The 21,276-nt window shown below is 31.4% G+C and overlaps 4 protein-coding genes across 8 annotated transcripts; 3 read left to right on the top strand and 1 right to left on the bottom strand.

Moving 5' to 3' along the window:
• Positions 1 to 5,005: 5,005 nt before the first annotated feature.
• LOC121228114 (transcription factor MYB73) lies at positions 5,006 to 5,746 on the top strand. Its single transcript, XM_041111258.1, has one exon. The coding sequence runs from the start codon at positions 5,006 to 5,008 to the stop codon at positions 5,744 to 5,746; it is 741 nt and encodes a 246-aa protein (XP_040967192.1).
• A 2,955-nt stretch (positions 5,747 to 8,701) lies between these two features.
• On the bottom strand, positions 8,702 to 14,424 carry LOC107945144 (homeobox protein HAT3.1). 5 transcript variants are annotated; one of them, XM_041111628.1, is made up of 11 exons: positions 14,296 to 14,412; positions 14,055 to 14,204; positions 13,219 to 13,299; positions 11,860 to 13,122; positions 11,501 to 11,666; positions 11,258 to 11,381; positions 11,036 to 11,148; positions 10,404 to 10,952; positions 9,705 to 10,172; positions 9,475 to 9,564; positions 8,702 to 9,392 (listed from the first exon to the last, which is right to left on the bottom strand). In XM_041111628.1, exons 4-11 carry the CDS (start codon positions 13,107 to 13,109, stop codon positions 9,273 to 9,275), a joined length of 2,880 nt encoding a protein of 959 aa, XP_040967562.1. In that variant the 5' UTR covers positions 13,110 to 13,122; positions 13,219 to 13,299; positions 14,055 to 14,204; positions 14,296 to 14,412; the 3' UTR covers positions 8,702 to 9,272. The 5 variants fall into 5 exon arrangements, with proteins under 5 accessions (XP_040967562.1, XP_016734494.2, XP_016734495.2 ...); XM_016879005.2 differs by having other exon boundaries at positions 14,077 to 14,204; XM_016879006.2 differs by having other exon boundaries at positions 14,055 to 14,213; positions 14,296 to 14,397.
• Positions 14,425 to 14,705: 281 nt separating this feature from the next.
• On the top strand, positions 14,706 to 15,020 carry LOC121228113 (photosystem II protein D1). The gene has a single exon (XM_041111257.1). It carries the CDS (start codon positions 14,706 to 14,708, stop codon positions 15,018 to 15,020), a length of 315 nt encoding a protein of 104 aa, XP_040967191.1.
• A 2,182-nt stretch (positions 15,021 to 17,202) lies between these two features.
• LOC107947416 (pumilio homolog 12) lies at positions 17,203 to 20,527 on the top strand. Its single transcript, XM_016882084.2, has 5 exons — positions 17,203 to 18,176; positions 18,882 to 19,044; positions 19,113 to 19,276; positions 19,361 to 19,619; positions 20,169 to 20,527. The coding sequence occupies exons 1-5, from the start codon at positions 17,308 to 17,310 to the stop codon at positions 20,295 to 20,297; spliced, it is 1,584 nt and encodes a 527-aa protein (XP_016737573.2). The 5' UTR covers positions 17,203 to 17,307; the 3' UTR covers positions 20,298 to 20,527.
• Positions 20,528 to 21,276: the final 749 nt, after the last annotated feature.

Raw genomic sequence — 21,276 nt, 5'->3', positions numbered from 1 at the left:
TATAAAATAAAATAAAAAGTATAGGGTAATCTATTCAATTTAATATAAATTTTCATTTGAAATGACAATATAACGTACATATTTGTTTGTTTTTACAATGTTAATAGTATGATGCGATTATTAAAATTTAATGAATTAATAACATTAATGACAATTTTTTTCTTAGTTCTAACTAGAGGTATAGATGGGTTAAAACGCTGATAACCCATTTCATTTTTTAAGATAATCAAGGTTTTCAAAATTATATATATGGTTGAATTAGTCCGACCAATTTGTCTAATTAAAGTAAATAAATTATTAAAATAGAAAAAATCGGTTCAATTGTCGATTCAATTAGTTTGTAGGTCAACCGGTCTAACCCCTTATTATTGATTAATATCCTAATTGATTCTCGATCCAACTAATTCGACCAATCCAATCAAATCTAAAAATAATTAAAATAACATAATATTAAATTTTAATTTTATATCAATCTTTACATATAACTCTTTTAATAAAAGTTTAGAATATAATATATTTTCATTATTAATTAAGAATATAAATTTTATTTGAAATCTCATCCATAAATCTACAATAGGATGAAATCGTTTGCCCAGCTTTAGCTATCGTGGATATTTATTGGGTCAAATGATAAAAGACTTGAGTGTCTTTTAAATAAGATTTCGAGTTTAAATTTTATGAATGAAAAAGTCAATATTACAAAAGTTTCGTCCTTCATTTGAGAATTCAAGTCTACTTGACTTCATATTTAATCGAAACCAAATATAATTATTAAACACAAAAAGATTTAAGAAAAAAAAATACCTTTCTTATATATATACCTAATAATATTCCAGAAATTACTTTTTTTTTCTGTTTTTTTTCATAATATTAAATACTTCACCATTGAAATGAATATTTTTAAATTATCGAGGTTATGTCAAATAGGTATTTGCGTTATTAAAATTGTTAATTTAACTATTAAATTACATGTCAAATCTTATGTGATATAATTTAAAATAATTTTTTTTAAGAAAAATTCTTTTTTAAAAAAAGGATGGATGTTTTAAAAATCTTAATTTTGAGATTTTCAAAACTTTTATAAAAGCTTTATCATACATTTTTTCTTTTTTTTTTTAATTTTACTTTTTTTTTAGTTTTTACTTTTAAAATTTATGCTACAAAGTTCTAATTTTCTTTAAATTTTTCATTGTAAATTTAGCGGCATGATATTTGACATACCATTTAACGAATTGGTAACAAAAGGACCTGAATGATAAAATATCAATAATTTAGAGATATAATTAAAACATTTTGAAGTCCGAAGAAAATTTTAGAATGAAAGTAATAATTTGGAGATATTTGATGCAATTATCTCAATATTTAATTACACTTTGCTTCCTGGAGTTTGTTTTGGTTTGTACAACCTTCGAGCTTTTACTTTAGCAATTGGTTTATGCATTTTGATTGGTCAAAATTAATCCAAAGAGATAAATGACTTATCAAAAATGTATTTAGACGACTAATCTATTGATCTAGTTTTACGAAAAAAAGTATTTAGACAATTAATCCATTGATCTAGTTTTAATAATATATTTTATTTTTTATACTTAAAGGCCTTGGTTAAAATATGTCACATGTAGTTGTACTCTTCATAAATTTGAAATTTGGTCCCTATTATTATATTTACAAGAATTTAGTCCCTTTATTTTCCAAATTTTTAAATTTGTTAAATTTGTTCATGTGACATTTTGAAATAAAAAAGGCATAAAGATAAATTAAGCCCTTAATATTTACTTATTTTATCGTTTTGGTCCTCAACCTTTAAATTTTACACAAATTGCTTTTTTTTAATACGAAAAAACTGATTGAATTATTAAAATTTTAATGGCATTGACGTAACAACTCATGTGACACTTTATGTATACTTCATTACTAACATGGATAAATATTCTAAAAGTTGTTATCAACTTTTTTGAAATTTGTTGATTTTTATTTTTAATTTTTTGAATTTTTATGAATAATACGTGGATTACCACACTAATGGTAGCATCAATGTCATTAAAATTTTAATAGTTCAATTAGTTTTTCCATCCAAAAGCAAACAATTTGAGTAAATTTTAGAGGTTGAGGGCCAAAATGATAAAATAAGTAAATGCTAGGGGCTAAGTTATCATTATGCCTAAAAATGCTCATTTGGTAGCAACGTAACTAAAAAAATGTTATAATGAACCTGAATTTAACAGAGTAATCTTAATAGTGTTAATAATTAGACATGAATTTTAAAATCTGAAAAGTAAATGGACTAAAATTTAAAAAATAAAAATATAGACTAAATTTCAATTTTACAAAAAATATAATGACTTATGAAATAGTTTAACCAAAGATATTTTGAGAAGAAAGTACATCCAATTCAAGTTGTACTTTGATTAGCGGAAAATAGAAAAGAACTTTATGAAGTGCACGTGGAAATGATATTCTTTGCTGCTAGCCAAAAGTCAGCTCAAGATCCCTGTCGTACGGTAAGACAAAATAGTTGCCTCTGCCTATAGTGGCAAAACATTGTAAAAATTGAAACGAATGCTAGAGACGATAATCCGGGATGAAGTCAGAAAATTATTTTGAAGACTAGAGATAAATTGTAAATAGTTCGGGATTAAATCACAAATTTTATGTTACATTAATATATAATTTCATATAAATTTAAAGGATAAAATGATAAATCTATTACATTTAAAAGGTTAAAGCCACTGCTTGTCATCTTTGTTTTTGTTTTTTACTTCGACTTAATATACATCTAACATAATCTGATTTGACCTGACTCGAATGTAAATATTAATTACTTGTTTAAACTCAATTTAAGAAAAAATCAAAACTATACCCAAACCCATATATCACAATTTTTATTTTTTTATTAAAATAAAACTATTATTGTTTTTTAATGATATTAATTGATTTCTTGGTATAATTATATTAGAGCAAATATTAATATAAATTTAATTATCATATACTTTAAATTAATTATATATATAAGCATTTTGGTAACTATCTCGAAGTGGGTTGTATTTTTCTTAAACCCAAGCCGAGTCTTTTAATTGAAGAATTAGACCCACCTAGATTCATTCAAAACATAGAAATTTTATTTTTTTTCCTGACGTCACACTATCATGTCAACAATTATTGTTGACATTAATCGTCATATCAACACTGTTAACGATCACGTGACTTAATTTATGTAATTTAGGAGTTTGAATATTTAATTGAGTATATTTTTACAAATGAGCTTAATTAATTTTTTTTTAACCTTTGGAGACTTCTTTACCCCTTAAGCTTAATAAAAATATTTTTTTTTTCTAATTTTTCTACTTTTTCCGTTTTAATCTATTTTTGGATTCTCAAATTTTTACTCATTTGAAATGGATCGGACTATATGTAATGGGAATTTAAATCCAAGCTTAACTTTCTCCTTTGGAAAAAGCTGATATACAGTCTTTTGCACACGCAGAAGGAAAACCGCAAGAAAATTATTTGTAATGTGAATTTAAGGTTAAATTCTGCTATTAGTCCCTATATTATTTATATGTTATAAATTTAGTCATTATAGTCTAACTTAGTCAATTTTAAAACTTTGTAATTTTCAAATAGGTCAATTTCAGTTCCTATTCTTTAAAAAAAATTGAAAATTTAGTTCTGAACCAAAAAATAATAATTAAATTTGTTAAGTCTAATTCTACTATTAATCTCACAAGTTGTGGATTTACTTATATTTTTCAATTTGATCATTTTTAGTCCCTATAAATTTTTTAAAAAAATTTCAATATTGACTCGGATAAGAGTTATAAATTCTATTAACTAATTTAATGTGACTTTTGTAATAAGTATTGTGTGAAAATAACAATTTGATATGACATTACATAATTGATTATATGTTTGCCTTATAAGATGTTGGAAATAATAGAATTTAATTTTATAAATTTAATAGCTACCCTTTGGTTAAGACTAAAATTTTAATTTTTTTATAACTGCAGGGATTACAAATGATCAAATTAAAGTATATGGATTAAATATGTAATCAACACATAGTAAAGGGACTAATAGCTGAGTTTGATCTCAAGTTAATGGCTTCAAAAGTGAGCATTACATCACATCTCTTCTTAGGTAAAAAGACCTCTCCAGTCCATCTCAATTTCAAAATTGAGCAAATTAGTTCCTCTCAAAAAAATTAAAGTAATTTAATTATTGCCAATTTCTAAAGTGAGCAACTAACAACAATTAATCATAACATTAATGTTTTCCATCAATTGTACATAATTTTGATTGGTATAATAATAAATTTAGCCTTCAATGTTTATATATTTTGTCATTTTGGCCTTAATTATTAAAAATTCAACAAATTCAACCTCAACATTTATACATTTACAAAAACGATATGGGATAAATTTGTTAATTAGGACCAAATTGAAAAATGTATAAATTTTGAGGGATAAATGTGTTATTATACCAATAAAAATCATGTACAATTGATGGCATACATTAATGTCATGATTAATTGTCCTTATTTTCTCACTTTATAAATTTATAGGGATTAAATTGCTCTGATTTTTTTTGAAAGGGACCAATTTGCTTAATTTCAAAATTGAAAGGGAATGGCGAGGTGTTTTTACCCTCTTCTTATTTCAGTGCTTCAAAAACCGTACGAGTCAAATCATGAAACTCCAAATTTTCTCAACTAATCCAACGCACTGTCAGTTTTCTCGTAAAGCGTTATCCAGCTGTATCACCGTTAAACCAGCAGTTAACTTAACACTTATTACCTGTATTAACTTAACCGGCTTCTATCAGTTACCGTAACGGCGCAACCCCTCCCCTTTAAAAGCCCCTTGACTACTCAACCCCTTTATCACATCTCGAAAAAACCCAAGCCTTCAACGGTTCAACCACCGGACCGGCTTTTTTCTCCGTATATCTCCGACCGTCCGGCCGCTACAATCTCCGATGTGAGTTCAACTTTGTTGCTATTAAGCCAATGGATCAAGATGTTGACCGAGTCAAAGGACCGTGGAGTCCCGAGGAGGACGAATTGTTGCGGAAGCTGGTGCATCGACACGGCGCTCGGAACTGGTCGTTGGTATCGAGGTCGATCCCCGGCCGGTCGGGGAAATCGTGCCGGTTACGGTGGTGCAACCAGATATCGCCGGAAGTCGAGCACCGCGCTTTCACGTCGGAAGAAGACGGGGTCATCGTGAAAGCCCACGCCAAGTACGGCAACAAGTGGGCTACCATCGCTAGGCTCCTCAATGGCCGTACGGACAACGCTGTCAAGAACCATTGGAATTCGACGTTGAAGAGGAAGCTCTCGGAGGCGGAAGACGGCGATTCGGTTCAAGAATCGGAGAAAAGATCGGCGAAATCCCCAAGAAGGGAGAGTCCTTCGGGTTCTGAAGTCAGCGATTTGGGATTGAGCGTCGCGAAGTCGAATCGGCACTCAGCTGACGTCGTTTCGACTGAGCTTACTCTTGGACGTTCATGGAACGAATCGTTCGAGTTCAATAACAGTAGCTCATCGGAGAAGAAGAACGAACAACCATTGGAGGAAAAGCAAGTGGCCGGGGCAAATATGACGACGGTGGCGCTTGCACAAGCCGCAACGGCGGCGATTACGCCAGCGGCGATGCAAGAGATGATCAGAAAAGAAGTGAGGGATTACATGGCAGAGTTTGATTGTAAGAGTGAAAACGTGAGGGATTTGTGGGGTAGAGAGGATTGAATGAAGGACTAAATTGAAACAACTTATTCACTAAAAATTTTGGGTTAATTCTCTGGAAGTCCTTGAACTATGATTTATATTCTAAATTGATTTCAACTTCAAAACATTTTAATTAAACCAGAAATTCCGTTGGCACGTGGAAAATAACGTGTAATAAATAATGAAAATAATGTTTGAAATTAATATTTACGAAATTAAAAATTAGTTTAATTTGTGCGTAAAAAGAAATTTAAATAGAAAAAAATATATCATCTTAAGAATATCAAATGCACTTTAATTGTTTATCATGTTATTATTATTTTTCTTAAGTTAGTATCGAGTTGACTTGTGACACCAACTCAAATAAGGATATTATCAATACTATAATTCATTCTATTTATTTAAAACACAAACGTTAGTTTAAAAGTAACAAATAATAAATAATGAAACATATTATTTGAAACTAATTAATAATAACACATAAAATATGTATAATATTAAAATGAAAAACTGATTAAATCATGAGTAAAATGAAATTTAAATACAAAAATGCGCAACAATTGTTTATCACGGCGTTGTCATTAGAGTTGTCCATGGGTCGGGCCACCTGGCCAAGCTCGAAGGTTTGCTCGAAAATTGGGAGGGTTTGGACAAAAATATAGGTCTGAAATATGGGTTTGGACAAAAAACGAGGCTTGTTTTCTAAACGGATCAGGCCGAGTCAGGCCTCGGGTAAGCTTTTTTTGGCCCTGACTCGGCCTGACCCGAATATCTAAATAAAGTATCAATACCCTTAACAAAGTATTAGTACCTTTCACAAAAGTATCGATACCTTACTTGGTATCAATACTGTTTTAAGGCTCGGTGTTTTGAAATTTAAAGAAAAAAAGTTTGAGTATCGATGCGCTCCCCAACGTATCGGTACCTCATAGCAAGTATTGATACATTCCCTATTGTATCGAAAATATAGGCTTTAATATGTGTCGGGTCGATCCAAGCTTGGGTTTAGCATACATAATCTAGATTTGGCTTGGGCAAAAATTTAAGCCAATTTTTTGGGTTGGGTCTTGCCTAGGCTTGTCAATCGGACCTAAAATTTTGTTAAGGCTCATCTCATGGACAACTCTAGTTGTCATCAATCTCAAATAAGTGTCAAGTTAATTTGTGATACCAACACAACATTATCAATACAATTGATGGAGGTAATGTCAATGTTTTATTAAATGATGACTAGCCCAGGTTAAAATCCCATAACACATAATTTTTTTATTAGCTTTTTTTGAAATAAAAAAATTAAAGTGAAGTGGAATAATATAATTTATTTTAATTATGAATGGACATTTTTATAATTTTTTCTAACTCAATTAGGGATTTAAATAATAGTATAAATTCTCAAATTATTAGAGTATTATATCAATTAGGTCCCGTAATTAGCCTAACCATTAATCGATGTGTTAAATGTTAACTCAAATTTGATGTAATGTATACTTAAAACAGATGAATCAAATTATTAAAAAAAAATCTCGATTGTCAATATGATTATAATTTGATGTGTGTATTTTAAATATGTTTTACGTTATATTCAAACTCACATTTAATGTTTACGAATATATTAATATAATTAACATTTTATTGAAGGTATATATAAAAAATATATAAAATTGAGAGAATTTTTTTATATTTATAATCAGTTAATTAACTTATTAACTGAGAGTTAAAAAATAGAGTAATTAACAGTATTTACATGTAATATTCCCCCTAATATAGAGCTTCATGGACATTTTTTTTTTTGGTGAAAGATAGCTTCATGGACATTAAGAAGACCCATTTTTGCTTATGAATTTATACAAGGCAAGTGGATAGAGGCAGCTTCAAGTATACCTCCTCATTAAGAATGCCACTGATGTCAGTTATTCACATTTATAAGAGTCACCCAAGTCTAGAATTTTGTCATTTTAGCAATCGGAGAAAAAATGGCTATACCTCTCAAGCTGTGTAAACCCTTTCATAACTAATCCAGTCTTATGTTTGTTAATATTCTCATCTACCTTGTGTTTTATCTTGTAAGCTCAACTTACAATCAGTTGCGAGTGGGCCAGCTCTTTAGGGAGGAATTTTCAAAGTGTCATCTATCTGGCAGTTAATCTGTTGCGGGGTTATCCTTAGCCTTCGTGGAGAGTCTTGTATGATTCATTGAGGAGACATCTTGATTGGTGGAGATTTGAACTATAAGACTTAGGAGAACTGTTATTATATGGGTGTGAATAATAATTGAGCGACTTGAACCACATTGACCCAAGTAGTACTATAGTTATAAATAAGGGGCATTTAAGCCTTAGGTTGATAGACAATAAAGAAAACAAGAAAAATAAAAATACATATATAAAAATAATTTAGAAGCTCTAGTACCATACACATTTATATTTAATTAACTAATTTGTTAACGAATAATGATAAAAAGGAACAAACTGAGTTACGTAAGTTAATAAATAACAATATTACAAGTAATATTAATCACTAAGATAAAAGATTTTTTTTAATCAATTTGTATCAATTGATTGATTGTAGGATTGATAAATTTACTTAATGGCTTATTATTAATATAATTCTAAAAATTGAATTAATAAAATTAGGTTAAATTTTGTTATTAATTTTTGTTCTTTATGAAAATTGCAAATTTAATTTATATACTTTCTAAATTGGTCAATTATAATCTCATACTTTTTAAATTTAGAATTTTTTGTCATGACATAGACAACAATAAATAAATTTGCTTAATTAAATTCAATTACTAATTATTTACCATAAGTATAATTGTAAACTTAATCCATATTTTTCAATAAAATCATTCCAAATCCTTAATACTTTCTGAATTTTAAAATTCCAAATCCTTATATATTTCAACGCGATAATAATTTTAGGATATCAATTTTCGAAAATAACAAAACTTAACTGAGTTTAACAGAACCGGAATAGTAGAAAAAATTCTGAACTTTAGCAGAATACAGAGACTAATAGCTACAAATTTAAGCATACATGAGATTGATGAGCCAAACCTTGTTGCGGTGGCTGGCCGCTTGCTCCCCACCGACGTTGCCACACAAGATACTATTAATCCCATTCCCATTCGTTCTTTCAAGCTGAATCCTCGGAATCGTTTAGTGAACTTGGATAATTGTATCATACAATGACCTTAGCTTCAACTGCTCCAACTTGACTCAAACTCAACTCAAAAATTACCGAATCACATTCGGTTAAACACCTCAACTGAAACTTAAACCAAACTTCGAATCGAGTTCAAGCTTTCATAAAACCGTGATTAAATCCCTACTTGTTTCGTCTTAAAAGGTTCTTTTGAATCAGTAAATTACAAAATACAGACAACAAAAGAGTTAAAATTTTCTGTAAAATTCATTCTCAACCAACAAATTCATCGCCTTCCATGTTGCATTCGATATAAAGATTTTTGAATCTCTTATCATGATTTTGAAACTACATCAACAGCCTGAATTCCAGGACACCATTTTATCATATCTCCAGTTCTTTTTCACTTCTTTCGACGAGCCGATGGGGTAATATCATTACCTGCAACTTTTTTGGGTGATGCTCCAGAAACATTATTTGAATTGTTGAAGAACCAGCGAGCATTTTCAAACCATTTGCTAACCTGCACACAAGTCTTTCTATATAAGAAGCCCGAAAATGAAAAACCAGAAGAACAAACAAAACCATGTTGATGAGCTAAAGACCTGTCGGAACGTAATTCCAAGCTCTTTAGCCAAACTCTCTTTCATTGCTCGATCAGGGTACTGATTTTGCTTAAAGGAACTTTGAAGTCCCTGCAAAACAAGATCTCCATGAAATTAATAAATAACAATCAAATTAATCTCTACTGTTTCACAATCAGAAGCTTGATTATACTCAAGTTTTTTGTCTTGTTCGTGATTTTATAGAACTCTTATAAGAACCCCATATTTACCTGCGTTACGGCTTCTCCTAGTCTTTTATATGTTGATGAACCAGCCTTTTTACCGCTTGAACCAGGTGTGGGAGTGGGTTCCGGTAATTTAGCAGGTGATTTAGGAGTGGCTTTGGGTAATTTAGCAGGTGATCTAGCAGTACCCTTCTGATTTGACTTCTTCCGAGTGCATCTTCTAGGTGTATGATCCTCTTCTGGTTTCTGCTTTAAACCATTGGCACTTCTCTTAGGTGTATGCTGCTCTCCTCGGTTCTGCTTTAAACCATTGGCGCTTCTCCTAGGTGCACGCTTCTCTCCTGGGTTCTTCTTTAAACCATTGGAAACCGAGACACTACCAGTTGGAGAAGCATTTCCATTTGCTGATGTTGTAGCCACTTCAGCATTACGTATCTTCTTTTTTCTTGGTGCTGTGCCATCGTTCCAATCTTCGTCATCACTGGAACTAGAAGGAACATTGCCATATGTCTCCTGTATGTACACAAAAAGAAAGACGAGCAAATCACAAAGGAAATGACCAAGACATCAGATGATTGAACAGATGAAAGGACACCGCATATAAGCAACTTAGGACAGACTCCATCAAGCACAAAGTCAGATGATCTATGACGACAATGGATCTTCACCAGTTTCCTAAATGCGGGAAAAAAAAGGAGCTGATTTAATGACGGAAGAGAATCATGTCTGTAAAATGGCACTCACATCATATAGCCTTTTGTAGTCCAACCTTGGAATGCTTCGTTTCTCAGAAACAGTAGCATCATCTTCTCCGGAAGCTGGTTCCATTGTTGTTAACACCTCACTGTTCAAAGACTTCTTTCCACTGAGCTTAGGTTTTTTACTCTTGGATTTTCTGGAAGAACCATTAGACATGTGACCTTTTTGAGAAGAAATATCATCTACTAACATAGCACCAAGATCATCAGAATCAGAGGAAAAATCTGAACTTGAACTTTCCGACTTAGCCACATTGTCATGATCCTGATCCGGACCATCAGGGTTATAATCATCATCCTCAGAATCGTCAGATGGAAGCCCCAAATAAGGATCAACTTTGGCTGGCACTTCCACTTCATCAGATGCAGAAGTGAAATCAGATTCATCAGAACTTGACTCATCTTCCTGATCCTTTTCGTCATTTTCTGAAATATCAGGATTATAATCATTGTCATCAGAATCATCTGAAGGTAATCCATAGTTAGGATCCTGATTTTGTCCCCCTGCAGCTACAGCTGCCTCTGGAAAGACTTTCTGTTGATAGAAAGGAGCTCGATGAGGAATAAAATAAAGTTCAATGTACTAACTAATGAAAAGAAAGAAAAACCATTATTGACCTCCCAACTGTCTTCAAGAGAAAAATTTGTTCCTTGAGATTCATTAACTAATTCGATACAATCAAATTTGCAATCACATCCGGGGCATAGCCAACCCTCATCATCTGGAGGAACTGTAACACGAGAGAGGAGGCGCAAAAGAAAAGTATTATCAAGATTAAAACAATTCAAAACCCAATATATCAAATTAGTACCATCAAGTAGGTAACGGAAGAATATTACTGTCTTCTTTTAGCAAAGGTGGTTGCAAGCAATATTGATGGAATCCTCGGTCACAAGCACCATCACAAAGTATGATATCATTGTTGGCAGGAATGTCTTTGGACCCGCATAATGCGCAGAATATCTGCAATTAAAGGATTTTATGTCTACGCATTTCCATTTCCAAGACTTAAATTATTATAATTAATGAGAAAATAGCAACTAAGAATATATGAACAATGCTTATAATTATGCTTTTCCTACATCCTCACTGTCAATTTCTCCTTCAGAATCAAATAAAGATTCTGCAAGCCTTCCTTCGGTACACAATGACTCAATACGTTGAAATAAATCTCTAATTTTCAATTTACGTCGAAGAATTTCAGATGCAGCACGTTGAAGCTCCTTCTCTGGCTTTAACTTTTCTAGGCTGCAGGTTACACAAACATTCCAAAGCAACAAACAGACATTAGCTATCCACGGTAGTATGCAGGTAATATCAGACAGTGAATATTATAAGGCATTGTTAGATGCTTAAACATTTTGTGACATTGTAATGATAATTAGCTCATAAACAACATTGTAGCAAAGAGATACAACATAAAATGGTATAACAAACACACCTTAGTCCCTTCCAGCCTTCTGCAGAATATGCAGCAATCAGACTTCGCTCATAGCTTATTCGATTCAATAAATACCTAAGATGCTTCCTGATTCTTAAATATTCATCAGAAACTTCTTTTTTTTCTTCCTTCTCCTTCTCCCTCTTCCTCTTCTTCCTTTTTTGCTGCTTGCTAGGATCAACATTGGTCAAATTATTGCTCGACTCAGTACCAGTAGATTTCTTGCTTGACTCAGTAGCAGTAGATTTCTTGCTTGACTCAGTAGCAGTAGGTTTCTTGCTCGACTCAGTAGCAGTAGATTTCTTGCTCGACTCAGTAGCACTAGATTTCTTTCTCGACTCAGTAGCAGTAGATTTCTTGCTCGACTCAGTAGCAGTAGATTTCTTGCTCGACTCAGTAGCAGTAGATTTCTTGCTCGACTCAGTAGCAGTAGATTTCTTGCTCAACTCAGTAGCAGTAGATTTCTTGCTCGACTCAGTAGCAGTAGATTTCTTGCTCGACTCGGTAGCTTTAGATTTCTCTTCTGATTTTGAGCGCAAAACCCTGTCACTGCTTCTCAAAGCTCTTAGATTTTTTTTCTGTACTTGTTTGGAAGTTTTTCCACCCTTGCGTTGGCCAGAATTCTTAACCAAATTTTTAGGTGTTGTTTCATGCTGTTCCAGGCCAGAATCTTTGGAGATGTCTTCACAATGGCGATCTGGTTGTTGAATGGTAGGATTTGTTGAAGCAAGTTCTTGAGGCAATCCTAAAGGGTTTGCATCTTTAGAAGGTAATTGTAAATGCTTGCCACCATTACCCATGATTATATCTTTGGGATTCAATTCCATGCCTTCATTAGAAACACCAGCAGATAAACTATTTCCTATACCATTGGGTAAACTTTGAGAATCAAGCTGCTGTTGCTGCTCTGGCAGTTCACCAGAGCTAAATGTTGGCTCTGCACTACAAAGTTGGGGAGATGAAATCTGATCAGCCTGGATGTTCTTGCTTGAATCTTCGGGTAACAACCCTAAACTTTCACTAATAGTATTCTTGGACAAATCATTACAAAGTGGTTGGGAATGTTCAGCAGTCTCTTCTGATGTTTCTGTGTTCATAAATCCAGAACCATTTGCTTCAGTAAGTAACCATTCAGTACGAAATTCATTGGCCAGTTCAGATGTACTTTCTTCAGGGTGCAAATGGGAATGGTTCCCATTTTCACTGTTTGCTTGAGATGAAGAACCGCCCGTATGTCCAACCTCGATCATATCAATTAGAAGGCTAAAAATGCCACATGCCAACACCGATATTATCGCAATAAGTTGGGAATTTTTAATTTTAACAAATAAATAAATTGACAACAAAAAGACCTCTTACCAATCAAAATTTGTAAGAAAGTTTTATGTTGCTTTCGTGCCAGCAGCAGACAGTTCACAATCTAATTCAGCTAACAAAAGTCTGCAAGATGGAAATATTACAGGGACCAACATCAATTAACCAACCAAATAATCAAAATACTAACTATGGACAGTCTAAGGTTACAGAAAACATAGACCACTAACAATGAATAAGATAAAAAAAAATAAAAACTATAAGATATTGGTTCATTAGAAACCCGACCAATGTCAGTTTTACTACTTGGTTACTTATAGGCTAATGACCGAAGATTACCAGACACAAATAAATACAACTATTTATTTCTCCAAGCTAGCCCCTAAACCAAATGTGATGAACCCGACCCTATATTTTATACCTTTGAACATTATTTTATTAGCTTGACATGACAAATTCTTGACCAAAACGAAAGCAGAATAAGCTACCAAAACTCAGGGGCTAGAGGGAGACCAAGGCAACTCCTAGCTAAGTGGTACAATATTAACTTCAGTCCCTTTCAATTATAAAGTACTCAATTTAAGCCCTTTTAAAACAAAATTTTCACCTTCCGCAAACTACTAAAATTTGTTTTAGCCCCCCAATACACATTTCAGAATATGCATTCTCAAACGTATAGCTCCTTAATTCACAACCATTGTCCTGCACTAAATATTACTTTGACTTCAAAAAAAAAATTCTTTTCAGCAATTAAAAGAACAAATCTTTAACATCGAGGTAGCACATTCTAAATCAAATCCCTAGAGGTAAATTTTCATTCAGTTCCATCAAACAAAAAAAAATCACTCAAACAACTTAAAACAAATAAAAAGAAAACTTACACCAAGCACGAAACATACGTACATTAAAAAGGAAAACCCCAAACTCAGAACACAAAAAGCAAGTAACCCAAGCTAACATTATCAGCTCCGTAAAGGAAAAGATCAAAAACTTCCACCGTTCGGCATCTTTTCTTGACTTTTTTTCTTAGCCTGTGTTTTCTTTTTCTCAGTAACCAAACAAGAAAGCAAATAAATACCCTAAAAGGAAAAGGATAAAAAAAGGTGTTTTAGATGAACTGACCTTGAATCTCGCGCGTTGAGCGAAATATACAGAGAGAGAAAGAGAAAAGAGAGGGAGATTTTTTGCGCTGCGCGCGATGAGATTGAAGAAGGAAAAGAGGGAAACAAAAGAATATAGGCAAAAAAGAGGTGGGAATAGAGTTGTCTGCCGGGCCGGTTCAAGGAAAAAAATTAGGCCCTTGGGTCTAAAATTTTGCATAAATTCAAATGTTAAAACCCAAATTTACTTATATTAATTTTTTATATTATTTTTATATAAAAATAAATTTAAATAATATAATACGAAAAACACTAAAATGCACGGGTATATAAGTCATGTTATACTGTTGAATAACAAGTCTTTAATTATCTAGTTCTAGATAATTTGTGCGCTTGGGAGTCCTTAATGATTAATTAAATCAAGATTATACTATGACTGCAATTTTAGAGAGACGTGAAATTGAAAGCCTGTGGGGTCGCTTTTGTAATTGGATAACCAACACTGAAAACAGTTTTTACATCGGATGGTTTGGTGTTTTGATAATCTCTACATTATTGACCGCAACTTTTGTATTTATTATCGCATTCATTGCTGCCCCTCCAGTAGATATTGATGTTATTCGTGAACCTGTTTCTATATCTCTACTTTACGGAAATAATATTATTTCTGATGCCGTTATTCCTAGTTCTGTAGTTATAGGTTTGCACTTTTACCTGATCTGGGAAGCGGCATCTGTTGATGAATGATTATACAATAGTGGTCCTTATGAGTTAATTGTTTTGCAAATTCAAGTTGGGCCATGCCCGAGCAAAAAAAAGCTTAACTGAAACCTAGCCTGTTTAGAAAATAGACCTTACTTTTTTGTTCAAATCTATATTTTTGTCTAAATTCTCTTATCCCAACTCATGAACAAATTTAGGTGGAAGTTAGAATAGAATGTTCTTTCTTATTTTTAATAATTAAATGGGCTTGGGCCTAAAATGCATTCATGGATTAGATAGGATTGAATCTATATTTTAAATTTAATATTTTTTATAATAATAATGTTTGATATTTTATCATTTATATATAATTTAACTATATTTATCCATATCTATATTTTATATCTATTTATTTATAATATATATAAAAATACCAAACGGAGATAAACTTTTAAACAGATAGAAAATACCTTTTTATTATTTATTATGGTACTGAATTAATGTTTAAAATAATAAATTTTTAGATAAAATCATTATTTCCATTCGTATTAAATTACACTTATTAAATATTATTTATTATATTGAACATGTTTCGTTATGGGTAATTCAATATTTTTATATAGTTTTAAATTTATTTTCGAAATGTTGTGTTCCGATCCTACCAATGAGTGTTAAACATTAACTATGCTGACATGTTTCTTGCTATTAGAAATTAGTTCCAATCCAGGGGCGTAGTTAGGGGTTAGCATGGGCACCGGCCCCCCTAAAATGTAAAATTATATTTTAGGCTTTTAAATTTTTTAAAAAAATTTAAATTAGTAAATATAAAATTACATTTTAGCTCCCCTAAAAAAAATTATGGCTTCGCCTCTATCCCAATAATGTCATCGCTTTAGAATAGTAGTACATGTCTGATTCATGCCACTAGATAATTATCGTATTTGACCCATATGGTTGAGATGATTGTCGTTTCTGACCTTTGTCACGTGCATGATATAAATAGGTGATATAAGTGCTAAAAATATATAATAGTGGTAATGTATATATTTGCTAAATATTAAAGAAATTAGTATATATATTTTTAAAAAATAAAAAAAAACATGGATGATATAAATGGCTTCAGGTTAATCATTTACAAATACTAATTTTTAATGTTACATGCGTTATGTGTGATTTTACGTGTTTAATTTTTAATTATTTTTTTTAATTTGTGTTTTTTAAACTATAATTAGTGTAAAATAATAAATTTATTCAAAGTGTTAAATATAATTAAAACACATTAAATTATTTATCAATTCAAATATTATAATTTTTTTCAAGAAAAACTATTGGTGGTCGATGGAGTTTTAGTGAACAACAGGCACTGTTATTTGTCCATCATAACTTGTGGCGGCAAGAAAGATACCCGCAAAATAGATCTGCAAACCGAAAAGAGAGAATACATATATAGTGAATGAGAAGAAGAACAAAAAAAAGAAATGGTTGATGAAAGAAGAAAAAGGTGGGCGCGATAATAGGCCCAAAGGCTAACACTGTCGCTGAGCAAAACCTGATTTAGCAAAATTAAAAACTCATATTTTAAATTAAATCGAGCTTAAACAATTATGTATGATGTTATTACTACTGAATCTACCTATAAAAGTCCCTAATTTATTTTTGGAAATTATAAACATATAATTCTAACATTGTCAACAAAAAAAATGTTTTTTTTATTATTTAATGAAAAATATTTTTTTGGTATTGTCTTTCCTCAACCCTTAAATGGCAACAATGTCGATGTTAATGGAGTTAAGACTCAATCGACATGCAAATATATATATTGAACAATATCATTATAAGTTCTAATAATTATATCTGCTCTTTTTTAACACAATATATAAAATTACTCATAGCATACCCCAATCCATAAATAGGAGGATAATGCCCATGCCCATAGCCTTCCAGCACACTTGAACTGCAAGTCCTCTTATATTGTTAACAACGTCTATATTGATTGAGTGGCAATCGAGCTTAAGACTCAAACAGCATAAAAATATATTTTTAAGACAAAATAATTATAATTTATATAAAAAGAATTGTAGAATGATTAATTTTAGGGATTTACATGTACGAAATTATTGAATCATGATAAGATTCCTTGTGAGTGTGAAACATATATTAATTAATATATTTATTTCTATGTTTCTTTGTTTGATTCAAACTCTTCTTCCTATCTATTTCGCTCTAATATAGCTTCTCTTTAAACCCCTTGTTTTTGGGGGTGTTCCCTCAGTTCCAACCACTTCAAAACACATAATTTTCCTTTGTTTTTCTGAATTTTTTGTCATCATCCATGGACCGTAACTCATATACACAAGGTCTTCAAATTGCATTCATGGGGGATCCCACCGAGGAAAACCAGGAATTCCCCTTTAACGATAGCTCTTCCGCTGGTTTTTCAAACCCTAATTTCTCCCAAGGGTTACAAAGCCATCATGATGTTCGTGTCTTTGGATTTCAACAGTCTTCACTCGATGATCGTTTCAGTCAATTGAATTTAAACGACATTGAAAACCCCACGAGGATTGTTGGGTCGGATTTTGGTCCAGCACCAATTGGGTTGTTTCCTGAGAATAGCTTCAATGGTCGCCATGTATTAAGGTCTCTTCCAAGTCAAAACATGGTCGTCGACCGATCACCAAATTATTCTCCCAGTACTTTTATCGAACACAACGTGTTCGACTTCGACACCAACACGCAACGAAGGACTCCGCCTTCCGAACGACCTTACAACCTGTGCGATCCGATGCGGTCCGTCAATGGCCTCGGATCTACTATGATGCGACCATCAATGCATGATCATCATCACCAACCTCTTCATTCCCCTCCTCCTCGACAGCTTCCTCGAGAGAATTCGAGTTATTATTATATTCCGCCGTTGACGGAGCTGAAAGCTGGGGATATTTGCACGGTGGCGAAAGATCGAGACAGGTGCCTTGCCTTCCAGAAGAAACTGGATAATGAAGTATTAACGCGTGGGGAAATCGACATGATTTTCATGGAAGTGAAAGATCACTTGCATGAACTGATGGTTCATCGGTTTGCCAATTATCTCATTCAGAAACTATTCAAAGCCATCAACAATGAACAAAGGACCCAGCTTCTTCTCTTACTCATTAGGAGCCATCAAAGGTTCTTTCAAGTTTGCACCAATCTCTACGGGTAAGAATATATATATATCAGTTTTGATTATAGAGTTTAGCATGCTTGGGGTCGAATGAGGATCATATTTAGGTTTCGGCATAGTTGAAAGACTAAATCTTAAATTGAAATATTAACACTCATATCTCAATCCATTTAAGATAGAATCAAATCTTAAACATAAAACTTGAAATAAACTTAAAATTTTATACTTTTAAGATAGATTTAAGTATGTTCGATGTCATGATGATGTTTGCACTAAATCTAGTTTTAGTAATGTTTGATAGAAATATGATCAATGATTTTGATACCCATAGATATAAGATTTAACCCTAGTTATTATAAATTAAATTTTGTATGTTGACACGAGGTATAGGATTTGATCTGATGTAATTTGCTTTTTCTTTTATTGTTGAAGGAGTTGGACAATTCAGAAATATTAACACTCATTTCTCAATCCATTTAGGATGGAATCTTAAATACAAAACTTGAAATAAACTTGAGATTTTATACTTTTAAGGATAGATTTAAGTGTCTTCTATGTCATGATCATGTGGATTTAATTTGCTCTTAATCTAGTCTTGGTAATGTTGATAGAAATATGATTAATAATTTATACCCATAGATATTAGATTTAACCCTAGTTACTATAAATTAATTTTTGTATGTTAGTATAAAGTATACAATTTGATCTGATGTAATTTACTTTTCCTTTCATTGTTGAAGGAGTCGGACAATTCAGAAATTTATTGAGATAATCAACATCCAAGAACAAAAATGCATTCTTCTGTCAGCTTTGAAACCTATTGCTATTACCTTGGCAAAAGACAGCAATGGTCATCATATATTTGAACCATGCTTGAAAAAATTCTCGAGTGAAGAAACAATGGTATGTAATTGTTAATACATATTCGTATCTAATACTTATTTAAAAAAGGGTTTTATTTGTATGGACAGCATCTTATGGATGGAATTATACAACATTGTGTGGACATTGCAATTAACAAAAGCGGCTGTTGTGCCTTGCAACAATGTTTGACCCATGCCAATGACGAAGTTAGTGGGCATTTCTTGGTTCGAATTGTGGCGAATGCCTTGTTTCTTTCCGAGGACAAATATGGGTTCGTTTTTGAATATCGAAATCTTTAACTTTTTTTTTATCTAACTGACCGTATCCTAACCCTATTCCTGTAATTGTTTTTTAGGAACTATGTTGTACAATTTGTGCTTCAGATGGGGTTACCTTGGGTTACATCAATGATAATAGGGCAGCTTCAAGGAAGCTTTGTGAGCCTTTGTTATAGCAAGTATGGCAGCAATGTGGTTGAGAAATGTATGAAAGAATCTGAGGAACAACTCTCTGCAAGGGTTATCATAGAGATTCTAAATGATCCAGATTATTTAAAGGTCTTTGGGCATGACTATGGCAACTTTGTTATTCAATCAGCTTTGTGGGCTTCCAAGGTATTGATCTTTTTAATACCCATTTCTGTTTTTATTTTCATGAATTTATATAAATATATAAGGAATAATTATATTAGAGTTAATATCGAGTCAAATTTTAAATTGGTCTTAAATTTCAAAACGATTTAATTGAATTTTTGAACTACATTGTCGAAGCTAACAACTAGACAGCTGAAAAGATTTGATTGTAACAAAGACTTGATTGAAACAATACATTAGAACATTTCGAACTCTAGTATAATTAATACACACTCTCTTGATAGTACTCTAGTGACAAGTTTATAATTTGGTCTATAATTTAGGGATGCATAATGCAATTAATCATACTTGTTTTATAGTTAGAGTCTATGCAAAAAATGAACTAACAGTTGAATTGATTAGACCACCAATCATTCTAATAATGAAAAGATATGGAAAATTAATAATAAATGCAAATAGAGACACTTTCATTTTATAAATTACAACATCAAAATTAAATATTTATTTTCATTCAGGATTTCCATTTTTTAGTTATTTTTTATGATTCTATTTTTTTAAAATTGAAAACAGGGACATGCAAATTTAGGTATACACAATGCTATTCACTGTCTGATTCGAAAGCATTATTCATTTCTTCAAAGTTCTCCATTTGGGAGAAGGATTTTGAGTGCTGCATCAAAATGTCGCAGAAGTACTTGATATATATATATAGTTATGTTGTAAGGACATAAAAATTAACTTTTCGTTCATATTTCCGGGATAGAGTTGTGGTTAAAACTCGTATTTAGAGTTTCTAACGTTGTTGTTGATATAATTTTAGTTGTTTGTTGTTTTGTATTAATTAGATTTTTTTAAATATTAGTTTAAGGCAGAAAATATAATATGGTGCTTTTTTTAGTTATTATTATATAACGTTGTTAAATTTTTGGTTAATTTTTTTAATCTATTTTATTATAGATTTTGATAATATTTGTTTTGTTTACATAATATCTAGAACTAGAATTACCCATGATCCCTCATTAACTTATAAAATAAGAAGATATTGTGCTTCAACGCACTCGAATCCACGTTCTTATGCATTGGCAACAAATGACTATGCCAATCAAATTAAAACTCAATTCACTATTTTTTAATTGTTTTGAAATAATATTTATTTGTTATTTTGCATCATGTTTATTTAGTTTCTATGAAATACATGAGTTATCACATTGACTATCATAATACTAACATTGACTATCATAAATATTATCTATTAGAAATGATTTCCTAAATGAATCTCTTTTGGTAATATTAAAAGTTATTTCATGGTAGTGTCAAAATTTTTCTCTTCTGAAAATGTATTAATCTGATATTTTAAAGATAATTTCTGTAGGTATGTTGAAATCGAATTAATCATTTGAATTAAATTAATTTGATTAATTGATCGATTATCAAAATTAATTCAAGATAAAGATTTTTTTGAAGTTGGGTGGGGTTGTAACTATTGATATAATAGCCCTAAAAAATAAGGATAAATCTCAAAACTATACATGAATTATGGTTTAATGTGCAATTTTATTTATGAACTTTGATTTTATGCAATTTTATACATGAAATTTTGACTTGATCCAATTATTGATATAAATCATTTTATGTTTATATATTGCACACATAAATAATTATATTTATCCAATATAAA

The sequence above is a fragment of the Gossypium hirsutum genome, chromosome A04 (genome assembly GCF_007990345.1).
Source record: "Gossypium hirsutum isolate 1008001.06 chromosome A04, Gossypium_hirsutum_v2.1, whole genome shotgun sequence".
NCBI classification, from domain to species: Eukaryota; Viridiplantae; Streptophyta; class Magnoliopsida; order Malvales; family Malvaceae; genus Gossypium; species Gossypium hirsutum.
This window is presented reverse-complemented; position numbering and strand designations above follow the sequence as displayed.